At 35.2% G+C, this 24959-nt stretch overlaps 2 protein-coding genes and 1 long non-coding RNA gene across 5 annotated transcripts; all 3 read right to left on the reverse strand.

Annotated features, from left to right (window-relative positions):
- Nucleotides 1-1638: 1638 nt before the first annotated feature.
- On the reverse strand, nt 1639-3295 carry LOC140805850 (F-box/LRR-repeat protein At4g14103-like). Its single transcript, XM_073162191.1, has 3 exons — nt 2322-3295; nt 2020-2163; nt 1639-1941 (listed from the first exon to the last, which is right to left on the reverse strand). The coding sequence occupies exons 1-3, from the start codon at nt 3276-3278 to the stop codon at nt 1639-1641; spliced, it is 1404 nt and encodes a 467-aa protein (XP_073018292.1). The 5' UTR covers nt 3279-3295.
- A 1922-nt stretch (nt 3296-5217) lies between these two features.
- Nucleotides 5218-13726, reverse strand: LOC140829428 (uncharacterized). Of its 3 annotated transcripts, XR_012117465.1 has the most exons (7): nt 13601-13726; nt 12774-13279; nt 12470-12595; nt 10505-10688; nt 7321-10389; nt 6852-6944; nt 5218-5807 (listed from the first exon to the last, which is right to left on the reverse strand). It is a non-coding gene; the product is annotated as an uncharacterized lncRNA (long non-coding RNA). The 3 variants fall into 3 exon arrangements; XR_012117466.1 differs by lacking the exons at nt 5218-5807; nt 7321-10389 and having other exon boundaries at nt 6772-6944; XR_012117467.1 differs by lacking the exons at nt 5218-5807; nt 7321-10389; nt 10505-10688 and having other exon boundaries at nt 6772-6944.
- Nucleotides 13727-20699: 6973 nt separating this feature from the next.
- On the reverse strand, nt 20700-22345 carry LOC140805856 (uncharacterized). The gene is made up of 2 exons (XM_073162204.1): nt 21962-22345; nt 20700-20798 (listed from the first exon to the last, which is right to left on the reverse strand). Exons 1-2 carry the CDS (start codon nt 22343-22345, stop codon nt 20700-20702), a joined length of 483 nt encoding a protein of 160 aa, XP_073018305.1.
- Between the last annotated feature and the right edge of the window lie 2614 nt (nt 22346-24959).

The following is a 24959-nucleotide window of genomic DNA, read 5'->3' on the forward strand; positions in this document are numbered from 1 at the left end:
TCTTTAATAATTAGTTGCCAAAAAATTAAAACACTAAAGAAAGAAAATATTCTCGCCAAGCCGTCTCAAACACGGACCCCGTGTAGAGGTCCGGAAGGGGGTCCGTGTAGGCTCTGGAATTCTCCATCTCGGATGTATAGGACACGTACCCCGTGTACAGATCTGTGCTCAGGTCCGTGTAGACTCTGTTTTCTTCATTCTCGAGTGTAATGGACACGGACCCCGTGTACAGGTCCGTGCTCAGGTCCTTGTAGCCTCGGTCGTTCAAAAGTCGCTTGAATAATGTTCCTTTGCCCCTCACATGTACTCCCATGCATCACCAAGCCTTCCGCACTCTGCACCCCACTTGTAAGTCCTTCTCTTTGGCTCATAAGTCCATGCAACGCTTCTTTGAACTTCTTCAATCGTCCCCTCGTAATTGGTCCCTCCGGCAACTCTAAATGGTCCAATGCTTTCCTTGGGGCTTGACCTTCCGTGTTCGCATCACTACCAGAAGCTCGGACTTTTAGACAAGTTCCCGGATGATGACTATCTACCCGGCATGCCTCAATAACAGTACCGCACTCGAGTGCGAGAGTAGATGAGATCTTATCTCGATAAGCATACTTGGCAGAATCTTATTGATTGGACGTGATGAAGAGGACATGTCGGTGTGACAGGAACTTGGTGATAGGTGGTCATAAGTGGTAAGTAGGCACTAAGAACAAGATCGTCATTATCTTACTTCTTATAAATAGCATGTTTGAGTTGCATTAAATTCATTCATACATATTCACCCGTATTCGCACAAGTAGCATTTATTTCTCTAAAAAGCTACACTGGTTTTCTTTATTGATCATTTGTTGATTTAAGCATCGGAGTAGCTTCGTCGGACACTCTTCCGGCACCCATTCACGTGTAATCTCCTTGTTTGTAGGACATCGTTGCAGCCATATCACAGAGATATATTCTAGTCTCGGAATATATTCTTTCTTGCTCAGTTTTTTCTCAATAAAATTCTTATCAGATTCGATGGATTGTCCCGATCCAACTCACCTGAATCACATCAATTATTTTAGACCTTCAATCTCAACCTAATTTTAGTTCATAGCACACTTATTACTACAAACATTACACTTTATATTCATGTACAAGATGCACACGCATCGCGTGTGTTTCAGCCTCTGGTAACAAGAGAAATTTCTATTGGTGGCGAGTTCAACCAATTTTTTCTTTGGATCAGTGGGCCATACAGGAAAACATGTGCCAAAAGGCTGTGCCACAACGTATGCTCCAAAAAGACGAGTATTTGCCATCTTTTTAGAGAACATTATGAAAACTGATTTGTTGTGTATAATTACCAAAAGTTGCTTCCAATTTTCACCCCTTTTGAATCCCTTTTAAAAAATCCTTAGAGAAATAATTATTTTTCAAACATATGACGACAATATAAAAATGCTAACATTCATACCAACAATCAACACGCAAAGCAGCCATCGGAATACTAGAATGAATTATCCTACGCCTTTAGTAACTATAACAGAGTGCTCTAGAACAAAATTAATACAACGATTCATACTTCAAAGAGTAAAATATATATATATATATATGGATCCAGCTAAACAAGAATGTGTCGATATATTGAAAAAAAAAAGATTTTCATCCGTAGAAACGTTCAAAATCTGCCATATTTTTTATAAAAGAGTCGAGCCTAAAATTTCCATCCTTAAATGCATTCTTCAGTTTCGTCCAAAAGTTCTCCTCGGTTTGGCTTTCGTCGGATCTCTTTCTGTAGAGCCCCAACATTTTCTTTAGTCCTACCGCATTCGTCAACCAAAAATCTGCTAAATGAACTTGTGCTTTCCTCCCGCTGAACCCACGAAACTGAACTTTACTAAGGTGACATGTAATACAAGACGGCACAGATTCCACCTCATCATAGTTGTCATCATCCCATAGCAACTGTAAAACATAAGTATTAGCTAGGATAAGAATCCAAAGGGACCGGGCACTCGATCAGTTCTATGGAAAAAAACTAACCATATCAAAGACGATCGTCTCAAGAATTGGCATTGCATGAAGCATCTCGAGAACTGCTCCAATCTTGCATTTGCCTAAAAGTTCTAGTCGTTTCAACCTTTTAAATTCAGGAAGTGGAGGCCCCTGTTTCGATATCACAATGCCCTAACACAGAAAAAACAGTTATCGCCATAAAAAAAGGGTTGAAAAACCAAATAAATCAAAGAGGAAAAATGTAAGAGTCGGGTTCAAGCTAAAACAAAAAACCGCCTCAATTTCTGCAAATCATATATATGTAATGAGTTAAAGTTAGGGAAACTAACCTCCACTACACAACCTGCTAGCTTCAAATGTTTTAAGCTGAAGCATCTTTTCAATAAGAGACGAGCAGATAATCCATCCTTTTGGACAAATGGAAGATCAAAGGAAAGAAAGGGACAATTTACAATTACGGAAAAAACCGATGACGCGCTTAAATCAAAATTCTCTACAAAATGGCCGTAAAGATGAAACTTCAGAAGCTTGGCTCCAGATATCTTGATCCGGCAATTCCCTCCTTTAGGAAGACCCGAGTAGTTTGTCACGTTGAACTTAGACAGTGCCGGAACTTTGATTTCCACAAACTTCACTTCCAACCATTTGCAATTGTCTAGGTCAAGCCTCTCCAGGACCGGGAAATCAAACATCGGTGTATTGGAAACACAGACGTTTAGAATTTCAACTCGGGCAAGACACAAAATCTTAAGGTTGGAAAACCAGTTGCCCGTGGGAACTCTGAGAGTACAAGGTAATCGAAGTTTCAGTATAGTCAATGACATGCAATTAAAAAGGCAACGGGGCAAAACAACACCTTGATGATCATAGTTTATCTCTACATTCTCAACATTTCTCATCAATGCAGTAGATATCCATGTTCGCAGTCGACTAGGGCTGTACTTGTACAAAAATTTTAGACGAAAGGTTTTTATGGTCGGAATCTGTGCAAAGAGGAGAATCCTATCGACAAAGTTAACGGCACTCTTCTCCCTAGCCCTCTTCCTCTTCCGTGAAAATCGCTTTGTCTCATCTATGTCTATATTGTAAATACAAGTCCACTTGTATTCCCAATCCTTGGACAATGCAGAAGTTCGAAGAGCATCCTTCGCCGGTAGGAGAGATAGAATATGACTGATAATATTCTCCGGTAAATTACTAATTATGTCTTCACCATTGTCGTCTGTAACCGTCTCTTCTCTCGGTTTCTTACCGGCGTTGTTGATAACACGAATCCTTTTACTCATGATTTTTAACAGTCAGACCTGAAACATGAATTAAAAGAATCTGTAGAACTCAGTTTCTATCGAAATACGGCGGAAAAGTGGGAAATCATATCATGAAATTTAACAACACGTGACACATGAAGAGATGAAAACCAAAAACCTAACGAAATTTGTGAGGCAAAACCCTAGAGACATGTACAAAGCACTGGGATTCAATCCAAAAAAAAAAGAAAATAGTAGGAGTATTTAGAAAACCAAATTTAACAATTAAGCAAAAACCTGAAGAAATTTATGAAAAAACCATAGAGACATGTACAATGCACGAAGTTTTTTCTGGAAATTACTTTGGAATGCCGGCTGGAATTTGAATGAACGATGAAGCATTTTTTTTCTTTTAAATTATGAACATATTTAATTTACCTTGATTATATATCTACAATTTTTAAAATTTAATTATTATTTATAGCATCTTTAATTTACCTTGATTATATATCTACAATTTTTAAAATTTAATTGAAATAACAGTGTGTGTTTAATTTAACTTTTATTTTTGACAAAAACTTGTGTGAGACGGTCTCACGGGTCGTATTTGTGAGACGGATCTCTTATTTGGGTCACCCATGAAAAAGTATTACTTTTTATGCTAAGAGTATTACTTTTTATTGTGAATATGGGTAGGGTTGACCCATCTCACAGATTATGATCCGTGAGACGGTCTCACATTAGACTCACTCTTTATTTTTTGGAAGAAATATCATAGTGAATATTTGAAAATCTTTTGGTGAGAACAAATTATTTTCTTGTTCCTAAAAAAAGGGGATATGAGTATAAGTAGCGGTAAATCACGATATTATAAATTTCGTTTAGTCCTAAAAAAATGTATGCGTGGTAATATTGTCAAGTACAATATATTGAAGTGGATTATTATTAAAAAAATATATCTTGGTGGTATATAAAACACAACAAATTGAGGGATTTTAAAAATATTACTAATAAAAATAAAATTAAATCTTTAGATATATACGCGTTATATGTTTTCTTAAAATATTACTGTTATAAATTTCAAATTTATATTATTAGTAATATGATTATTTTAAAGTAAATGCATGAGATTATTTAGTAATTTGTTATTTCTTCTCCTACACCTTTTTGTTGGGTGAAATGGGAATTTTTCTTCTCGGTCGATTAATTTTATATCGATGAACAATCCTTATCAATAAACGTGATACGAAATTACCATTCAAAATAAGTTTAAATGATACCGAATTGTGGAAGAAAGAGCTCATTTTTGGAATAGATAAGATTCAATAATAAATCAATATATTTTTCGAGATGTCCTCTCCACCTATAAATACTAGCAACCGAGGCACACGCATTGCGTGTGTCGTGAATATATTTAGCTAATATATTAAACATCTATGATATTACAACAGCATGACACCGAAATATTTTGTACTTGAATCACGAAAAGCAACGGATTCCAAAGCTTAAATAAATATGTCAAACTCAATTTGTTACCTTACATGATATAGGTTTTGATCATAAAAAAATTTATTCTTTTGAAGTCGCAATATCATCTCAAATGAAATAATGATAAACTTCAAGTAAAAGAATTAAACAAATAGTCAAATGATTTTCCAAAAAAATCATAACATCATCGAACTAAAATTTAGTGAATATAAAAACCTCAAATTTGTCTCCTAAATTCAGCTAATAAATTGAACAAAAACAATTAAAATTGAATTCATCTTTAGACATTGTATGTATAAGTTAAACACACCCAATTATATTGTCAATATAATAAAATATTCATTTTGTCGAATCACACCCAAGTACAACATAGATGTACAAAAGAAATAAAGCAATCTATTAAAGTGTGCTATAAAAAATTGACATGACATAAAAAAAAATATAAACTAATGCAAGGATTTCACTAAATACATGGAAAATAAAATAGAAATTGATAAACTCCTTTTATTTGCCAAAAAAACCAAAATATTGTAAATAGATTATTTCACAAAGATGAACAATACAAATTCTAGCAATAGTGGTAGAATTAAATTATTTTCGGAAGACACGTATCATGTTTTGCTTAAGTTGAAATAGAAATCAACAATTTAAATAGATAGAACAATGGAAATAATAAATTTGTAAATTCATGCTAAGGTCAAGTTTATTACTGTAATACTAAGATTTTTAAAAACATATGGCATTGGCTATTTATGGAGACTATTGGTTGGATTCCTTCCTCCATCATCCATGTTTTCCATGTATGAATCGTCTTGTTTAAATACATATGCTGCAAAGATTCAAATATGTTAGATCAGTAAAGATGCAAATCATGTACCAGATAAAAGTTCAGATTTTGAGATCGGAACTTTGTTAGATCTTGAAATATTTTAGTGTAATCTACAAACAAAAATTTAAATTTGTCTGAAAAGATTATAATAAAACAATATTTAAGAAGACTTAAGTTAATGATTTAGTGATTATGTTGACAATATGCGAGAGATTAGATCATCAGACCGTGAAGCTCGTAATAAATACACACTACAAGAAAAGTGGGTTTCCGCGACGTGCAATATGCGACGGTGTTTAAATGTAGCGACAGTTTGCAACTGTAACGACGATATTTAAATTTAGCGACGGTTTTATAAACCGTCGCTAAAATCTGCGTAAAAATAAAAAAAAATTACTTTTATAATTTAGAAATTTTTTTAAAAAAATACAATACACCTATGATAAATAAACTCATTACCTTAATTAAAACACTAAAAAATTAACCAAAAATCGAAACAAAAAAATGTACCTAAATCTAAGTTAAAATCGTTTAAGAAAGAAAAATTCTAAGTGTTGTAAAATAGTGTGTAAGAAACTGGAACGGAAATCGGATATTTATACACAATTTGCGACTATTACCGACGGTTTTCCAACATAACCGTCGCTATGAGCGACGGGTTATATATAATCGTCGCTGATTTATGGCACGGAGCGACGGTTTACAGATAACTGTCGCTAACTGCGACGGTGTTTTATTGTAAACGGTTTAAAAACCGTCGCAATATTTATATTAGCGACGGTTTTTATAAAACCGTCGCTAATTGAAAATTTCGTAGCACTTTCCACAGCGTGCTATCAATGCAAGCCATGAATGCATAGGGTATTAACAGCGCACATTATGGCACGCTGTGGATAGTATGTAATATTACTTTCCGCAACATGCTTTTAATGCACGCCGTTAATGTATATGTGATTAACGGCGCGCATGAAACACATGCCGCGGTAAGTATATAATATTTACAGCACACATAAATGCACGCCGCAGATATTACTTTCCGCAGCGTGCTTTTGATGCACGCCGTTATTTCTGTCAAGTACAACAATATTAACAGCGCACATATTATGCACGCCGTTAAAAGCACTATTCGCAGCGTGCTTTTAATGCACGCTGTTGATAACGTGCTGCAGAAAATCATTTTTCTTGTAGTGACATTATCACCTGCAATATCAAAACAAACAAACGAATTTGATATGATTAATAATATAAAGCAACATGATAAATCGTATATCATAAATTTGTTCGTTGTTAAAAACAAACCGGAAGAAGTTGGGGGCGAGTAGATCTGATCCATTGAATTGAGTATGCCATTTCTACAAATAATTTGTTTGTAACCAGTATCCTTCAGCCTTTGAGAAAAAAACACAAAGTCAAAACCAACAAAAAAAATAAACTTAAACCAACAAACAGAAAATCATAAATAATATGTTTATCCATTAGAATTTAACCATGTACTTCTTAAAAATGATTCCATAAATATAAAAATTGTAATATCCATGCCAAACATGGTTATTTGGGAGACGTGATAAGATGTAGGATGAGAAATAGATAAACATGGATAGAGATAAAAGCATGGTTAGAAAACAGAGATAGAGATAAATTGAATTTATTAGCATTCCCAAATTCTAACAATGAACCATATATCATGTATTTAACGATTATTGTAAATATTTGTACAAAATGTATTTTTAAAAAATTTACAATAAAGAGAGTTGACTTACTTACACTTTATCATTCTGTATTAGGTAGCAACACGTCTTTGAAAACCACGTATCTTGTGAATACACCAGATTGACGCTCTAAATTCCCGTCTTTTACCAAATATTTTGTAGAATTTTGTGAGACTCCTCTCGAAAGTGCCACATATAGCTGACCGTGGCTGAAGACATGGTTACACAAAAATATGCCAATATTTGGGATTGTTTGACCTTGTGCTTTGTTTATGGTCAAAGCAAAACTAAGCCTTATGGGAAACTGTCGATGTGTCAACTCAAATGGTAATCCGGAATTATCTTCACTTTTCAAGGGCATTCTATGTAGAAAGAATCTGGTACCTTTGTGAGGACCTGTTATGATCTCAGCATCTATAAAATTTCTACCAAGACTGCGACATATTAGTCTTGTTCCATTGCATAGACCAAGTTCAGGCGCAATATTTCTCAAGAGCATGACGGGACTTCCTACTTTCAATATGATTTTATGAGGTGGCAAACCACTTGGACTAAGGGAATTCAAAAATTCTTCTTGAAAAAGGTTGTGATTGTCGTCTTCTACACTATCCCAAGAGGTATACTCTTTTTCCTCTCCTGGAAACTTGAGAATCAACGTTTGATTAATATTGTCCACATCAACATTTTTTGGTGTGATGATTGCTCTATCAACCATATAGTTTTCATCATTAACATGATTTATCATATTAGGAAAAACAAAATCAATCAACATCTGAATTGATTTTTCACCTTCCCATGGTATGATAATTGAATCTGGTAATTTTATGAATTCACAATTTACAGTATGTTGCAATCCATCACCTACGCGCAAGAGAAATTGCGAGAACTCAATATCTTGAGCAGATCTCATATTTTGTTGAAGGTGTATTATCTTTACGCAATTCCAGAATGTTGACCTTGAAATACTTGCAGCAATTTGTTCTGCCTTTGACCCTCGTTTAACAACCGGTAATACTTGTCAAAAATCGCTACCAAAAACCATTGTCTTCCTTCCAAATGCTATTTGATTTTCCATAATATCTTGGAAACTCTTACTGACAGATTCAAAAGAATAGCGATTTGCCATTGGAGCCTCGTTCCATACTATAGCTGATGCACGCCTTATTAGATCTGCAAGTTCTGTCTGTTTTTTTATTTTGCAAAGTGTTGATGCGGTTGGTCTAAATGGAATTTGAAAACGTGAATGTGCAGTTCTTCCACTTGGCAACAATGTCGTAGCTATTCTAGATGTTGCTACCGCAATTATTATTTTACCCATTTTTCTTAAATGTGCCAACATTGAGCGGTATAAAAAAGTCTTACCAGTGCCTCCAGGACCATCAATGAAGAAAAGTTTTGATTGGTTATGCATAATACTTTCTATGATGGTGTCAAACGCAATCCTCTGTGGAGCATTCAAACGTTCAATAGATCTCAAATCATCATCATAAAGATGATAAGAAAGCTCATCGTCAATTATTCTTGGTAGTGGTGCGTCTTCTAAAAACTCAGCACTTATTGATGGCAAATCAAAATAATCAAGTTTCATCTTGTATTGATGCAACAACCTTCGTATCTCAAGCAATAACTTATTGATGATTAAGTTACTTGATGAAATTTCTCTGCCATAATCTTCACACATGCTAGGATGGAACTCATCCCAGAGTTCTCGAACTATTGTTGGTTGACAGAACACCAGTATGGATACAAATAACCTTCTCAATGAAGATGTCATTCTAACAGAGCGTGCTTCTTGTAGACATTGTATTACATAATCATCCTGTTTGAGAAGTCCTCTCATTTGAGCAGACTCCTTAAATTTTGAATATGTTATCCCATTCACAGTCATCAGATCTTCAAAAGATGTCGGGCCCCTGACATGATTTAAAAGGATACGAAGATAAAACCTCTCACCTTCAGATGGCGACACAACATATACTCTTCCAACCACTTTATTGTTGCATCTTCGACGAATCCATTTTTTTTTTCAGATTTTATCCATGTGTAATATTGTGTAAAGTCTCGATATAAATACTTTCCAGTCAAGTCAGGATCACAATTTATTTTGAAAAATTCTGTAAGCATAGTCTTCGAGTTGTCATCATCTGCAAGTAGATCACTTACGCGTTGTTGGGGGTCAAAATAAATCAAATGTTGGTTTGGTTTATGTAGTTGTAACCTAATGACTGAAGGATACATCCTACTGAACTCAAATGAGAAAATTCGCCACAATGCTTCAGGCGCACAAATCCATCTTCCATCCACGTACTGTTGGATTTCATCACAATTTTGTCCATTTCGTAACTCTAGTGCGACACGATCAGGACCTTTATGGATGTACTTGTATATGTACTTGACACACTTAACCCCTCCACATACTTCAACATTAATATGACAATCATATTTTAATAAAAGCCAGGTATTGTAAGGGACAACCCAACCATTATCAATGAAAACATCGTCATTGTTGGGAATTGATACTTGGCCACCTTCACGTCTTCGATACAAAAGGTATGAATCATTTCCTCGAGATGTGTATTCCACAAATGGCTTTGGAAAGTTCTTCTTGCATTTACCATTTACCATGCATGGACAATTAGGATTCATCGATCCACAGGGTCCATGTATCATATGGTGGACAACTGCTTTGTGTAAGTTGGGTTCTTCTGTTTGTAAAGGTATTTCAGCACGCACAATTGAGTCAAAGTGGTCGGGAGTACAAAACCTGTCATTATTTTCAAATATGACCAACATATGAACATGAGGAAGCCCTCTTTTCTGATACTCAATTACGTACGAATAAGAGCGGACCGTACCTAAAACCCCTCTAACCACAATGTATTTCTTAAATTCATCAAATTTTGACCGAAATATCCTTGTAATCAAATCTGGACGGTCTTGAGGTGATTGCCCATGAAGTAGTCGATTTTTATCTCATTCCAATTCGAATTGCATGTCATTGTAAGCATTATATCTGGTTTTCTATATGTTTGTACCAAAGTCATGGCATCTTGATACCGTTGGTACATATCACACGGGCTACCACCGAAAGATGATGGCAAAACGATTCTGGTACCAACATTTCCTGTATAATGTATATGATAGATATGTGTAAGATGTGAGTTGTAACATATAGTGTGAAAAATAATATTCAAATCATTAAGTTATCGTACAATATTCAAATCAGTAAGTTATTGTACCTGCATTATTTTCACCTCCATGTAAGCAATCTTGTAATCCTTGGTAAAGTTCTGAACGTATATCACGTTGATTTGAACATATCCATCATAGTCTTTGTGTTTCAATCATTACATAATTGTCAACCACATATTGTTGAAGTAGATGACCTCCTCTAAGAATAAAAAATGGTGAATTTTCTTGTATCTGGATAAGAAGATAATTTACACTATATGAGAATTGATGTCACTATAAATTTAAAAAATAAAGCATAAAGTACAATGTTTTTTCACTAACCTGTAGCATATACGCATAGTAATTTAAGCATGTTAATCGGGTACCATTGATATTTCGGATATTTAAGTCCCAACCATATGGCAAAATGAGGGGATATTGTAAAGGATCATAATAGCCAACTACATCTTGAATGCTGATAAGATTTCCACCGATTCCTTGTATAGTAATATATTGACTGCTCAAAGTTTCTTGACACTCGTTGTCAACAATGACGGCTGCAACTTGAGATGTTGTTGGTAAACTATATTGATGTTAATCAGGTTTTTGTTGCCTGATAATGAGCCTACAGTTATGTATGTCTTTACATTTGCCAATTTGTCGAAACACGTGCACAAATGGATTGTGTTGATCAAGAATGTTTTGTATCTTAAGCAGCAATTCTCGCCTTAGTTCTGGATTTTCATGAAGTCTATTGTCTATATCATGATCTGTGCCTACAATCCACATCTGCATATACTGTGGCCTACAATTCTCATTTGGTAGAAAGACTTCCAATCGAGTGATATATTGATCCCTGGGCACAAAATGTGTAAATTTCATGTGCACCGGTTGTTAAGGACTCATCTATATTGACTCCCATTGATGTAAAAGAGAAAACATGATTGCAAGCCCTTATGAATCGTCAAAAATGTCTGCCTTCATCGTTATCCGCAACATACAACTCTTGCAATTCAATGGGAGAAGGGATATGATCCAAATTTGTGTTTCCATTTCTACAGCAGAATTGTGATGTTTCACCATGAAACAATAGAGCTTGGCAATGTATACAAATTCTTGGGTCAGACAATTGCCACCGATAATTTATCTCGCTTTCACCGAAATTGCTTGCTAGGTTACGATATCGACGTGGACGTGGATATCGTTGTATGTTAGTAGTGACATTATTTTCATCGAAAATGTTTCATGCAAAAATTTTCAAAATAATCTTCAAACTAACAATTTTAAAAAGATTTGTTGCTGGAAGATGAACCAATAATTTATATAGTGGAAATTTATTATTTAAACCTATTTATAAACTTTGTTTTTTAAAGTAACACATTTTCCAAATATATGACGGATGTATACTCTATATTGCAAAAATTTCAAAAAAAAAAAAATTTCTCCTATATCTTAAATGAAATTATGAAATGCATATAAGCTTTAATAAAAAAGTCAGATATTTCATATTTTACGTTAAAAAAATATACCATATTTTGAAATAATATCTTTTATTATTTATATGAGTTTTTGAAAAATATGAGTATTTATTTTAAATAAATTAATTTTTGTTGTACAAAAGTATGAAATAAGACATTTAAAATATATAATGTGTTCAAATTTAGTTTTACATGTTTAAAAATATATTTAATGTAGGATGCTTCCTATTTAATTTTTAAATTAACTTCTGAAACATTTATATGATTAAATTTTTATGCAAAAAATGTTGACATTTAAAACAAAAAATATTAATCAATCACCTAGTTGATGGACTCTCATTGAAGTCATTGCAATAAAATGTTTTTTTTAATAAAAAAATACACATGTATGTCACAAATATAAAAATTTGATGAATCAAGTATATAGCAATTTAAAACCAATTAAGTCAACATATTTTGATTAAATTATTTATTTTTATTTGAACCCATTGATAATTGATTAATGTGTAAAACATATATATTCAATCGACTATTTATTTGGATATAGTAGAATACCTTGATGAACAGAATTTGACCTCGGTATACGTGTGCTAGAACTTCCACGCTCGTAATTTGATGTCAAAGTATAAAAATATATTGGCTCTGAGCGACATGTTTGTCGCACTGTAGTCACATCAACAACTATCATGAACAATAGATGTGGAGTTTTTTTAAACTTGTAGTAGTATTTGAGAATGAGAACTATTTGGGATATTTTATATAATATTACATCAAAGTAAATAAATGATTGTTTTGTCGAGAAAATATTGTTTAACCTTACATTGTGGATATAATTCCAAATATTGTAAAAGATACTTACGATTTTCAATGATGTTATGAGTTGATTCTTGAATCATTGTAATTGGTGCAACAAAATCACTACTACCAAGATTAGATTTATCTGGAATTGTTGATCTTTCCTTATCTTGTCTCCTTCGATAATTTGTACGACGGCGAGCCAATTCCATGTTCCTTGCATCCTCATTTATTGATCGTCGTCTCGAACGTTGAGCCAATCTCCAATTTATTTGTTGATATGTTGAACAATATATTCATTTTGTAAGTGTTTTTTGCATCTAGCACACATCAAAAGTATCACTTATAGACCATGTAAATATTTTTTGAACTATGTATTATACCATGCTGGTTTGAAGTAGAAATGGAGGAAGTAAATTCCATTATTCTAATTTGGTAATTTGATCGACGCCGAGGAAGGTAAGATTGTCGTCGTTGTTGGGTCATAGAATGTATCCTTTCACGTTCGTTATGCGTTAGCATTTGTCGCCTTTCGATGATGTAAGAGCTGGAGCTAGAATTTGTCATTTCCTACATAGAATTATAGACGAATAGTTAATGTACTTGTGAAAATGACAAAATAAAAATGGAATACATTTCAGGAAAAATTAAACGATTTTTTGTGCATGTAAATATATGTCATTGTCGTAAACTATTTAAATCTATATTTTGGCTATATATCATCGTTTTTGTATAAATACGAAAGATTTAAAAAATTATATGTATTAATACTTTCGTGTTATGTTGTTTGATCATGAATGAATTTTATTGTTATATTATTTTTTTTATAATATTCCACAATACAGTATTAAAATGTTTACTTGAAATTTTGAATGGAAAAAAATATCATACCCGCGGAGACTTTTGTTGTTGATTTGCGATGTTGTTTTGGATAGAAAACATGTTATTGACATTGTTGTTTGGTCTATTTTCTCCTGAACTCGCGGATTCCATTTTTCAATGTTTAGATATATGCAAGAGAAATATAAATAAAATTTTAAATTTTGTTAGTTGAGATATAGTGTTTTATCACTGTCAGAGTATACATTAGAAATGAGTTATTTTAAAAACTAAAGGTTGTTATCAACACAATCAAAGAAAAAAATAAATAAAATAGGACCCTTTTGATACACTGAATATGATGAAAAAGATATGAAACATGCTATTTATGAAAAAAAATGTAAATTAACCGAAGAAGCTATACATAAAGGTCTGAACTTTGATGATGTTCAATTCCAGAATTTGAATACCAGAATGGAACTAATTGGAATATGAATACATCAATTCCAATAAACAAATTTGCACTGAAATGATGATAAGAGGAATTTGATCCGAGAGACTTAAAAAAATAATACCAAAAAAGATTATAGAAAATTTTATAAACAATAAACCAAATAGAGATGAGAAAAAAATCGTGTTAAGCAATATATTGTTCGAGAAAAACAAAATGGGAGACCCATAATCTTTTATATATATATATAAATAACATGCACCAAGCTATTCACAGAGAATCCAGAACAAAACTAAAACAAATCATACAATAATTAACATGCTAAACTCCATTATCTGTAACTTTGCACATGAAATAAAATTAAAAGGTGTTGGAAAACAAATAAAATAGTATTAGGTGAAATATAATGTAAAAGTTTATGTCAAAGAAGTGGTTAGACTGCACGGAGTGCCAAAATCGATTGTTTCAGACCGTGATCCTCGGTTTACCTCACACTTTTGGCAGAGTTTGCAGCAAGCTCTTGGTATGAAATTACATTTGAGTACCGTATATCATCCACAGACTGACGGACAGTCAGAACGGACGATTCAGACATTGGAAGATATGCTGAGAGCTGTAGTACTTGATTTTAGCACTAATTGGCAAGATGCATTGCCTCTCTGTGAATTTTCGTACAATAACAGTTATCAGACGAGTATTGGGATGGCTCCTTTCGAGGCATTGTACGGAAAGAAGTGTCGATCCCCTCTTTATTGGGATGATATATCTGAAGTTCCTGAGACTGGACCTGATATGATCAGAGATATGACTGAAAAGGTGAAACTCATTCAGAAGAAAATGAAGGCAGCCCAGGACAGACAAGGCAAATATGCTAACCTCCGACGTAGATCGTTGGTATTTGAGGCAGGAGAGCGAGTGTTCCTGAAAATTTCTCCTTTCAAGGGTGTTGTCTGATTTGGAAAGAAAGGAAAGTTGTCTCCACGATACGTCGGTCCCTACGAAATTCTTGAAAAGATAGGAGATCGTGCTTATCGACTTGCCTTGCCGCCTTCATTATCTGGAATACATAATGTTTTTCATGTATCGATGCTGCGGAAATATATCCCTGATGATTTACATGTTATTCAACCAGACGAGACCGAGCTGGACGAGACATTGACTTATGTCGAGAAACCGATTCGGATTATCGATTGTAAAGAAAAACAGCTCAGAACAAAAACAATTCCGCTTGTGAAAGTTCAATGGACTCGTCATGGCGTGGAAGAAGCTACTCGGGAAACTGAATCTGACATGAGACAGGAATTCGCAGCATTGTTTCACTGATGTAAATTTCTTATATAGTTTTGTATATACTCCTTGTTAATACGATTGATTGCTTGTGATTTCGAGGACGAAATCGTATCTTAGAGGGGGAGAAATGTAATGCCCTAGATTTTATATCATGTTAAGTGAAAATTATTGAATTTCAATTGATATAATTATAGACGGGCTATTACGAGACCAGATTTGGCCAAGCATATGAATTACACAACTTGTGGACATAATCGTTGGCGCCCGAGCGGTGATTATTGACCGCCCGAGCGCCAGTGGGTGATAAGAAGAGCACTCGAACAGAACATGCCGCGCTCGAGCGGTAGTTTAGCACCGCCCGAGCGCCGCCTGAAAGGGTTGAAAAATAGACATGTATATTACACATGCAAGTTGGATATATATATGTATGTATAGAACAAATTCATTCCTCAGAATTCAGAAAGAAGGAATCGAGAAAGTATCGTGAAAATCCTTACACCTTTTGTGAGAAATCCGTCCGTCTGATTTCGATTCCGACTTTGGTACCGAGTTCCTAGCAACGTAGGCTACCACTGGACGTAAGTTTTACTACGTTTTGACATGTTTTGAAATTATGATGTTGTCAGAATTGAATGAAATTCATATATGATGTTCTTGACATGTTAAACATCGTAGAATTGAAGTCACACTGAAAAATGGATTGATTATGGTATTGTTATGATTTTCTGAGGTTTTGGATTGGAAATTGGACAGAACTGGAATATGAATGAAGTACAGATTATATCAGGATATGAGTTATGATTTGTAATTGATGTCTGGTTATGTTATATTGACTGGAATATCGAGATTGCGCGATTATACCGTTGAATTGAATGATTGATCAAATTGGTATTGATTTGAACGGTATATTGATATGATATCATTGCTATTTCCAGTGCTAGATTGAGGGATTGACAGAGTTTGGATTCCAGATCGAAACTACAAACGAAAGGTATAAGTCAATGTGTATTGGGACATCGACTCAAGTAGGATGTACTTGAGTTTCCCTAAATCACATACTTATTGATTATTTATCATTGTGTTTAATGATTTGATTAAATGCTTGTTCTATGGATTTATAGGAGCATGCATTAGACGAGTAATCTTGTGACAGAAGTACCTGATAGTGGTGGGGTAACCACGGGTACATTGCACGATGTCACAAGATAGTGTATTGGCGATAGACCATTGTCTATGACGGATATGTCTGGACACTGGATGTTTGGTTATATCGACTTGGATAGAACTGGAGTCTTTTCTATTACTGTTTGTCGATATAGGAATACCACATCTGGACACCGGGATCCCTAGGCTAGGATTGAGTCTAGTCTGAGTCGTGGAGTCATGAGTATTGTCGACAGTTTGATATTGATTACATTTCTGATTTTGATATGTATTACTGTTATATGTTTCATGCTTTATATTGAATATATGATTGCATGTTCTTTGATTTATACTGGGATTTATTCTCACCGGAGTTATCCGGGTGTTGTCTTGTTTGTATGTGTACGTGACAACAGGTGGGACAGGTTCAGGGTCCAGGAGATGAGGAGAGATCATGATTAGAGTGGAGGCTCCGGACTTGGATTGTATATAGGGTTGGAACACTTGGTAGTAGTTATTGAACCTTAGTTTGTACTGATTTGTAGACGGTACAGGACTTGTACTTTATTTACACTGAGTTGTATATTAGTTTGATTTCACTACATTCCGCATTTTTAAAAAAAAATTTAGACCCTGTTTTATAATTGATTAATTAGTCGCAATGACGATTATGATTATGATTAGCGTCCGGGTCCCCACAACCTATATTTATCCAACCCAAATATTCCTACATTTGTTATTGTCACTATAAATAACATACACGACACTTTTAGTTGTCATTATAAATGATTTTAACTGACATATAAATTTGTCATTATTACTATAATAACAAGGCATCTATAAATGTATTTAAATATGAGTTTTCCTGACATTTAAAATTGTCATTATATGAATTATTAGTAACACGTATGAAGTTGTCATTAATATCTTATAATGACATTAAAAAATGTCAGTAAGTTTAAGACGACATTGGAATAGATGACATTTGTTGGAGGTGTCACTAAAATTTAAATGCCACTAAATATTGAATATGATGACATTTATGAATGTCACCATAAGCATTTTTTCTTGTAGTGCAAGTTTTCGTTCAGCCTTGGTTCCCTCACGTGTAGCCCTTATTCAGCCTCCTATATGGATCCTAAACCCTCTAAAATTCATCTCGTTCCATAGTCCTATGATGGTAGCCCCTTTATGTATCACAAGCAAGAGTTTTACAAAGAGAAAACACTAGTTTTGTGAATGTATAGCTATAAAAACGAAAATATACAAAGTGTATCATATTTTTGATGCAAACATGTACCAAATCAAATAATATGGTGTGAAAGATGAGTGAAAGAAGATTAAGACGTGTTTTTCCGTATATTACGCACGAAAATCAACTTGCGATGCGACGGACATTAGTGGAGAGATGGGGGATGAATGTTTGTTGAGTTTTTGCCTCTAGAACTCACGTAAATCCCTTCCAAAAACCGTGTGTGTGTGGTTGTGCGGCTGATGAAGAGTCCTAGTGTTTATGGAAGCTTGGAGCGTGAATATGATGTGTAGGAGTTAGGTTTAGGGCCTTGTTTATTATATAAATTACATGGCACAAATCTAGGCCCAATAACATGGACATAATAAGTCTATTAAGCTCATTAAAGGATAATTAAAATATTTTGTTTATGATATTTTTTTAAAATATTAACCGAGCCTCCAAAAAGTTTTTATTTTCGTCAAAAATTGATTGCAGGTTTAAAATATGGCTCGACGCGTAAAAAAACCTCAAAATATCACATTTTCGAAAATATTCATTAAATTATACCATATATTAAATAATTAAAAATAATCCTTAAATAAAATATATTTTCTTTAAGGTCTACATTCCTCGATCACGTCTCGAATACCATTTAAAAATATATTTTTATGTATTCAAGTATAAAACCATATTTTAACCATGTGCACATGCGTACCATATTCAATAAATGCAATTAAAATAATTTAATTGACCATTTTTCATTTATCCTAGATTTGCATGCAGTTGTATTACGTTATCGCATTTTGAACCTTACAATTATACCTACCATTTTTAAAATTTAACAAAATTATGATATATTATGTTTTATATTCTTAGAAAAAAATATCTTTGGTGAGAACACATGTTTCATTTCCATAGAGGAAAGGGTTGTGCGGACCTAGTGATAAATCGGTATATTCAAATTTTGTGGTAAAATAAATTCTTTTCACTTGTTTTTTTATTAGTTGAAATGATAATTTATTTTATTTTTAAATTAAAAACTTACAATCCATAAAAATTAGTGTGTCATTTGAACTGTTATATTGTTTAAAATATTTAAATTGTATTGTCACACTAGTCATAACTTTTATAAATAAAAAAAAGTTCAATTTTTAAATTGTTATTAGATCAATATCATGTATTTAGTTATCATTAAACGTAAGAAGTTCAATTATGAGAGAAAAATCGTTGAAAAAATAATTATTTTATGATATAGTAAAGATGACATTTGAGCTTATATAACATACACATTAGCCAACTGTCACACTCATTATAAATAAAATATGGTAAAATTCAAATTTAAATAATCAGTGATATTAAAGTAAATTACTTAAATGCTCGATATTTTGTGGAGACTAAATTCAAATAAGTTATAAATGATATGGAAAATTGTATTTCAGTTCCTATATTTTTATGTATTTGCGATTTTGATCTTTTATATTGTCAAAATTTTAGTTTCAGTCGATATATACATACACATGCTTGCTCTGACGTGTATAATGTCACATTAAAATTCTCGATGAAAAAAGACTAGAATTTCAAAAAATCAGAACATAAAAGACTAAAACTGTAACGTCTACTCGTTTTTAAAAGTGCGATTTTTTTTTTTTTAAAAGCTCGCAATGACAAAATAACATTTAAAATAATTGTATTTATTTGGCAATAAAAATATCACAGTTTAAAATAACCAACATCAAACGTAAACGTAAAGGAGTAAAAATCGTATATATCCTCAACGTATCTAAAATGTTTAACTCCTCTCAAATCTCATAAATAAATATGCGGAAAAATCGTGCGATCCTCGGGTCGTGTCACCGCATCAGTGCAACATGCTCAAAGTCCAGCACCTCCAGTCTCCTCGATAACTAGCTCACCTGCATCACACACGCCTAGTGATTCTAAAAGCTCAACACACCTGTACCAGGAATAACGAGTACATATACAGGCACACAGTAGTGAAAAATATCATACTCAACATAACTTTCGTGAACTTAAAGCATGAACATAAACGTATCGTGTAAAATCTTGTCGTATCAAAACATGTCATCTCATATCATCATACGTAAAAAAATTCCCTTTAATTGAATTCAGTTTATTAGTTGTGACTTTCGTATCAACTTCATCGATGGTTCCATCTACGTAAAACCACGGTATCGGGCAGCGGGGACTTCAGCGACAACATTACCCATCCACCGAGCCTTGGCCTCAGCTCATCATATCTCATGTCATCGTATACATATACATCATCAGTCACAACCAATTCTCATCCTTCAAAAACATCATCATATTCACCACTTAAGAAAAATATGCATATACGTAACCTTTTTTTCCCCTAAAAACCAAGCATGCACCGTATTTATCATAATTTCATAAAAATCATAAACATGATGCATAAACATTTAAAACATCATAAATTTGTGCTCAGGGCGCTGTCAGGACCAAAATCTCACCCCGAGTGCAAAATGACCATTTTACCCCTAGAAACCCGAAAATTATCGTTTCACCCATGGACATCTAAAATTGACGCGAAGCTTACCAAATTCCATAAAATATCCCAAAACATATTTAGAAGTATTCCTAGATGTAAACTCGAGCCAAAATCAGAACTTAACCTATTCGTTTTAAAACTTGGACCGAGGTCCCGGTTTTAACCTGAATCGACTCGAAACATAACCGAAATTTTCCCAACTTTTTACCATATCTTAAAAACACTTAAAAGACCCTAAAAACCTCAAGACCACACTTCTATACTCCTCGGCCACACATAGAAGGCTACTGGAAAAATTCCGAAGTGCCCTTACCCGAGGCCTTAGCTCAACACCTCTCCACCATTTCGCTCCTAGCTCACCACCACGAGAACCAGCCCCTGGCTCAGCTCTCCTAGACAACCCCAGGAGTCTCCTGAACCTACTGCCCACGCCATCAGCCCCATGCATCAGACGTAAAGCACCCGATCGCTACACTCCCCAAAACACCAACCGAACCCAACTCGCTCAAGACTCCCCTTGCGGCTTCTAGGACGAGACCAGCAACGTTCGTGCATTTCCAGACCATGGTTCAGACCCACCAGTCTGTCCAAGATCTAGAGTCGCCTTTGCACCACCAGCCCTAGCCTATCCACCGATCTGAACCAAGAAAGCGTGAAACCCCCAACTGCTACACCTCTCGGCCAATCGCTCCAACCCTCCCGAACCTTACACCATCCCCATGACACCACAAACTTGCTCTGAACCGTCCCTTAGCATCAACATATCATCAACCCCTTGCACAAAATTCAGAGAACATGAGCAACAATTCGTGTTATGCATGAAAACACATGGAAATCCGAAAATCTACCATGTTCATGTTTGGATCAAGATTTTTCATGCAAGAATACATCTATATCAGTAATATCAATGTGATGATGTACAAATGATGTTACAAGGCATGCCTGATGTTGATCGATGACCCAAACAAGAAGAGGGAGACCGGGATGAATTTCTCATTTGCAAGAAATGAAGTGGTCGAAGGTTTTTCGTGAGGTGCTGTTGAGAAAACCGAGAGGAAAGCTGAGGGAGAGGGGAGGTGTTGGCTAGATGCTTTAGGTTTAGGTTAAAGTTTGATTTAGTGTTAAATAAATAATAATCAAATAGCTAATGGGCCAAAATTGTTTGTTTAAAAGATTAAAAAGATAATTAAGCCCAATAAGCTTAAAAATAGTCCCATTAAACTCAAACACACTCCTGAAAAATATTTTGTGTTGGAAAGATTTTTAAAATATTAGCCGAACACTCAAAAAGTCCTCCGATTCGATAAAATTTGCGTACCGTAAAAATAAAATCCCGCGGGTAAAAATACCCAATAAAATCTCATTTTTGAAAAATACCCTTAAAACTACTTCATATTAATTTATAAAAATAAATCATGTAATTAAAATAATTTTACTGAAAATTCTCTCGTCTCCGTTCCTCGTTCGAGCGTGAATTGCACCTTGAAATCCTAATGCATGAACTTTTAAAATTTCATGAATTAAAGCCTATCATGCATGAATTATGTATAAAATGCATAAAAATAATTAAACACATAATTTAAAAATAAAACCCTAGATTGCATGCATTCAGGTTGCATGAATTAAATTACTGGACCTTACAGCTCTCCCCCCTTAAATAAAATTTCGTCCTCGAAATTAGAACGTACCGAATAACTCCGGGTAGCGACTCCTCATCTCGGTCTCGGTCTCCCAAGTAGCCTCCTCCTTAGAATAATTCAGCCACTTGACCTTGACCATCTGGATCACCTTGTTCTGGAGTCTCTTCTCCTGCCTGTCCAGTATCTTGGTGGTTTTCTCCTCGAATGACAGATGCGGTGTCAGCTGAAGTGGCTCGTAGTTAAGCACATGCAAATGATTCGACATGTCCTTACGCAACATGGAGACTTGGAGCACGTTATGAACTACCGCCAGATTCGGCTGTAAAGCAACTCTGTATGCGAGTGTCCCCACTCTCTCTAGGATCTCAAATGGTCCGATGAATCTAGGCCTGAGCTTGCCTTTCTTCCCGAACCTCATCACACCCTTCATCGGTGCGCCCTTCTCGAACACATGATCCCCTACTACGAACTCAAGATCTCGCCGCCTCTGATCAGCATAACTCTTCTGACGGCTCTGTGCAGTCCTCATCATGTCTCTAATCCTGGCCACTAACTCCGTTGTTTGTCTGACGATATTCAGACCCAACTCTGCTCGCTCACCTACAGAAATGTTAATGGGGCAGGTATGGCTAAACCCAAGACCCGTCCCAAGAAAACTTGAAACTTTACCAGCTCCACCTTGGTTAAATATTCTTCGGACCCACCCCACTCCGGATACGAAATGGGGTCGGGTAGACCCGTGAGACCCGAATTTTTTTAAATGAAAACAATAATCTTTTTATCACATGACTGAATTATGAAATAAACAATCCTCTAAACACAACACAATAAAAAACTAATTCATGTTTTCAACCACACTTAATAATAACAAACAAAGTATTTTTACGACATAATGAATTAAATTTAATAAAAGAGTTACTAGCTCTCCAAAAAATCTTGACATTCCGAAAAATAAGTCATAGCAGAATTTAAATAGATCAAAATAAAATCAGCGAGTAGGCTAATAAAAATATGAAAATTAATAAAAATAAAACCCTAGAGTATTTATATCCACATATATAGGACGGGTATGTGGCATGTATTATAGGACCCATGACCCGTCTCATACCTGGACGGGTCTGAAAAATTAGATCCAAGACCCTCCGCGTGACCTATTTAGTATGCCCAAACCCGCCCCAGATGGTACGGGTCCGTTGCGGGTCTGGGTAAAACCCGGACCCATTGACATCTCTACTCACCTACCTCATCTCAATAAACTGACGAGCTACACTTTCTCTCGTACAGTGCCTTGTATGGGGCCATACCTATCGATGCCTGATAACTGTTGTATTATGTGAACTCCACAAGAGGTAACTTCGGCTTCCATATGCCCTTGAAGTCGATCATGCAAGCTCGGAGTAGGTCCTCCAGAATCTGAATCACCCTCTCTGACTGACCGTCCATTTGAGGGTGGAAGGCGGTACTGAACAATAACTTCATAACCAGTGCCTGGTGAAGACTCTTCAAGAATGCAGACGTGAACCTTGGATCCCTATCTGACATGATGGACGCTGGAATCCCATGCAGTCTGAAAATCTCTCTGATGTAAAGCTCTGTGTACTGAGTCATGGTGAATGTCTTCTTGATTGGTAAGAAATGAGCTGATTTCATGAGCCGATCAACAATCACCCACATGCGTTGTATACCCCAGTAGTCCTCAGAAGTCCTGTCACGAAGTCCATAGTAATATTCTCCCATTCCCACTCGGGAATAGGGAGTGGTCTCAGCTTCTCTGCAGGTATTTGATGCTCTGCCTTGACTTGCTGACAAGTTAAACACTAGGAGAAAAATCGAAAAATATCTTTCTTCATGCCCGGCCACCAATACAGAGTCTGTAAATCCTTATACATCTTCGTACTCCTTGGATGGATGGAGTACGGGGTGCTGTGGGCTTCACTCAAGATCTCTCCTCGGAGGGAATCACTGTCAGGAACCCATAGGTGGTTCCTATATCTGATTATGCCGTCCACAATTGTATACAGTCTATGGCCTTTAGCCTCGTCCCTCTATCTCCACTTTTGTAACTGTTCATCATAAATCTGCCCTGTCCGGATTCTGTCTCCCAGAGTTGGTTGTACTGTCGGAGTAGCAAGATTCGGGGCCTCGTTCCTGGCATAAACTGCAAGCTCAAATATCTGAATCTCAGCCTGTAGCGGTATCTGTACTGACAAATGAGCAATCACTGTGTGCTTCCTACTCAGAGAGTCTGCAACTACATTAGCCTTACCCAGATGGTAGCTAATGTAACAATCATAGTCCTTCACCAGCTCAAGCCATCTCCTCTGTCGCATGTTCAGTTCCTTCTGTGTGAAGAAGTACTTCAGGCTCTTATGATCTGTGAAAATCCTGCACTTCTCCCCATACAGATAGTGTCTCCAGATCTTCAAGACGAATACCATTGCAGCTAGCTCGAGGTCATTAGTCGGATAATTCTTCTTGTGGGGACCCGGACGCTAATCATCTTCTTAATCGTCATTGGGACTAATAAATCAATTATAAAACAGGGTCTAAATTTTTTTTTTAAAAATACAAAGCGGAAACGTAATGTAATTTATTCAAATTACATATTAAACATAAACATACAATCTTGTGTTATCTAGTGAAAGTTCAACTAGGTTCAACTACATATCAGTGCTGAATCCTATGTTGCTTCGAAGCCCGGAACTCCACGCTATCTAATCTTCTCTCATCCTCTTCTTGACCCTGATCCAGCCCCACCTGTTGTCATGCACATATACAAAACAAGACAACAGCCGGATAACTCCGATGAGATATAAATATCCCAGTATAAACAATGTACACATGCAATCATATAAAAACATATATAAAAGCATATAACAAATATTCATAACATGTCTCAAATCTGAAACATAATTAATATCAAGCAAAGAATCATACTCAGACTCAGACTTGACTCAACAACGCGTCGTCTCAGACTCGACTCGACTCTATCCTAGGGATCCCGATGTCTGGATATAGGTAATTATATCGAATCTCAGGCGATAGGAATGAATCAATCCCTAAACAGCATCGATATAATTCATATATTCAGTATCTGGGCGAATCAGCCGCAGAATTGACGAATCAGTCAAGAATTAGGCGAATCA

This window comes from Primulina eburnea, chromosome 1, assembly GCF_022965805.1.
Source record: "Primulina eburnea isolate SZY01 chromosome 1, ASM2296580v1, whole genome shotgun sequence".
Classification (NCBI taxonomy): domain Eukaryota; kingdom Viridiplantae; phylum Streptophyta; class Magnoliopsida; order Lamiales; family Gesneriaceae; genus Primulina; species Primulina eburnea.

Excerpts from the sequence above, each read along its gene's own strand:
- LOC140805850 (XM_073162191.1), bottom strand. The coding sequence starts at position 3,278 with ATGAGTAAAAGGATTCGTGTTATCAACAACGCCGGTAAGAAACCGAGA. Across the intron at positions 2,164-2,321 it reads TAGCAGGTTGTGTAGTGGAG|GGCATTGTGATATCGAAACA; the intron begins GTTAGTTTCCCT and ends TTTCTGTGTTAG. Across the intron at positions 1,942-2,019 it reads AGACGATCGTCTTTGATATG|TTGCTATGGGATGATGACAA; the intron begins GTTAGTTTTTTT and ends TATGTTTTACAG.
- LOC140805856 (XM_073162204.1), bottom strand. The coding sequence starts at position 22,345 with ATGATGAGGACTGCACAGAGCCGTCAGAAGAGTTATGCTGATCAGAGG. Across the intron at positions 20,799-21,961 it reads AGAAGAGACTCCAGAACAAG|GCTAGGGCTGGTGGTGCAAA; the intron begins GTGATCCAGATG and ends ATCGGTGGATAG.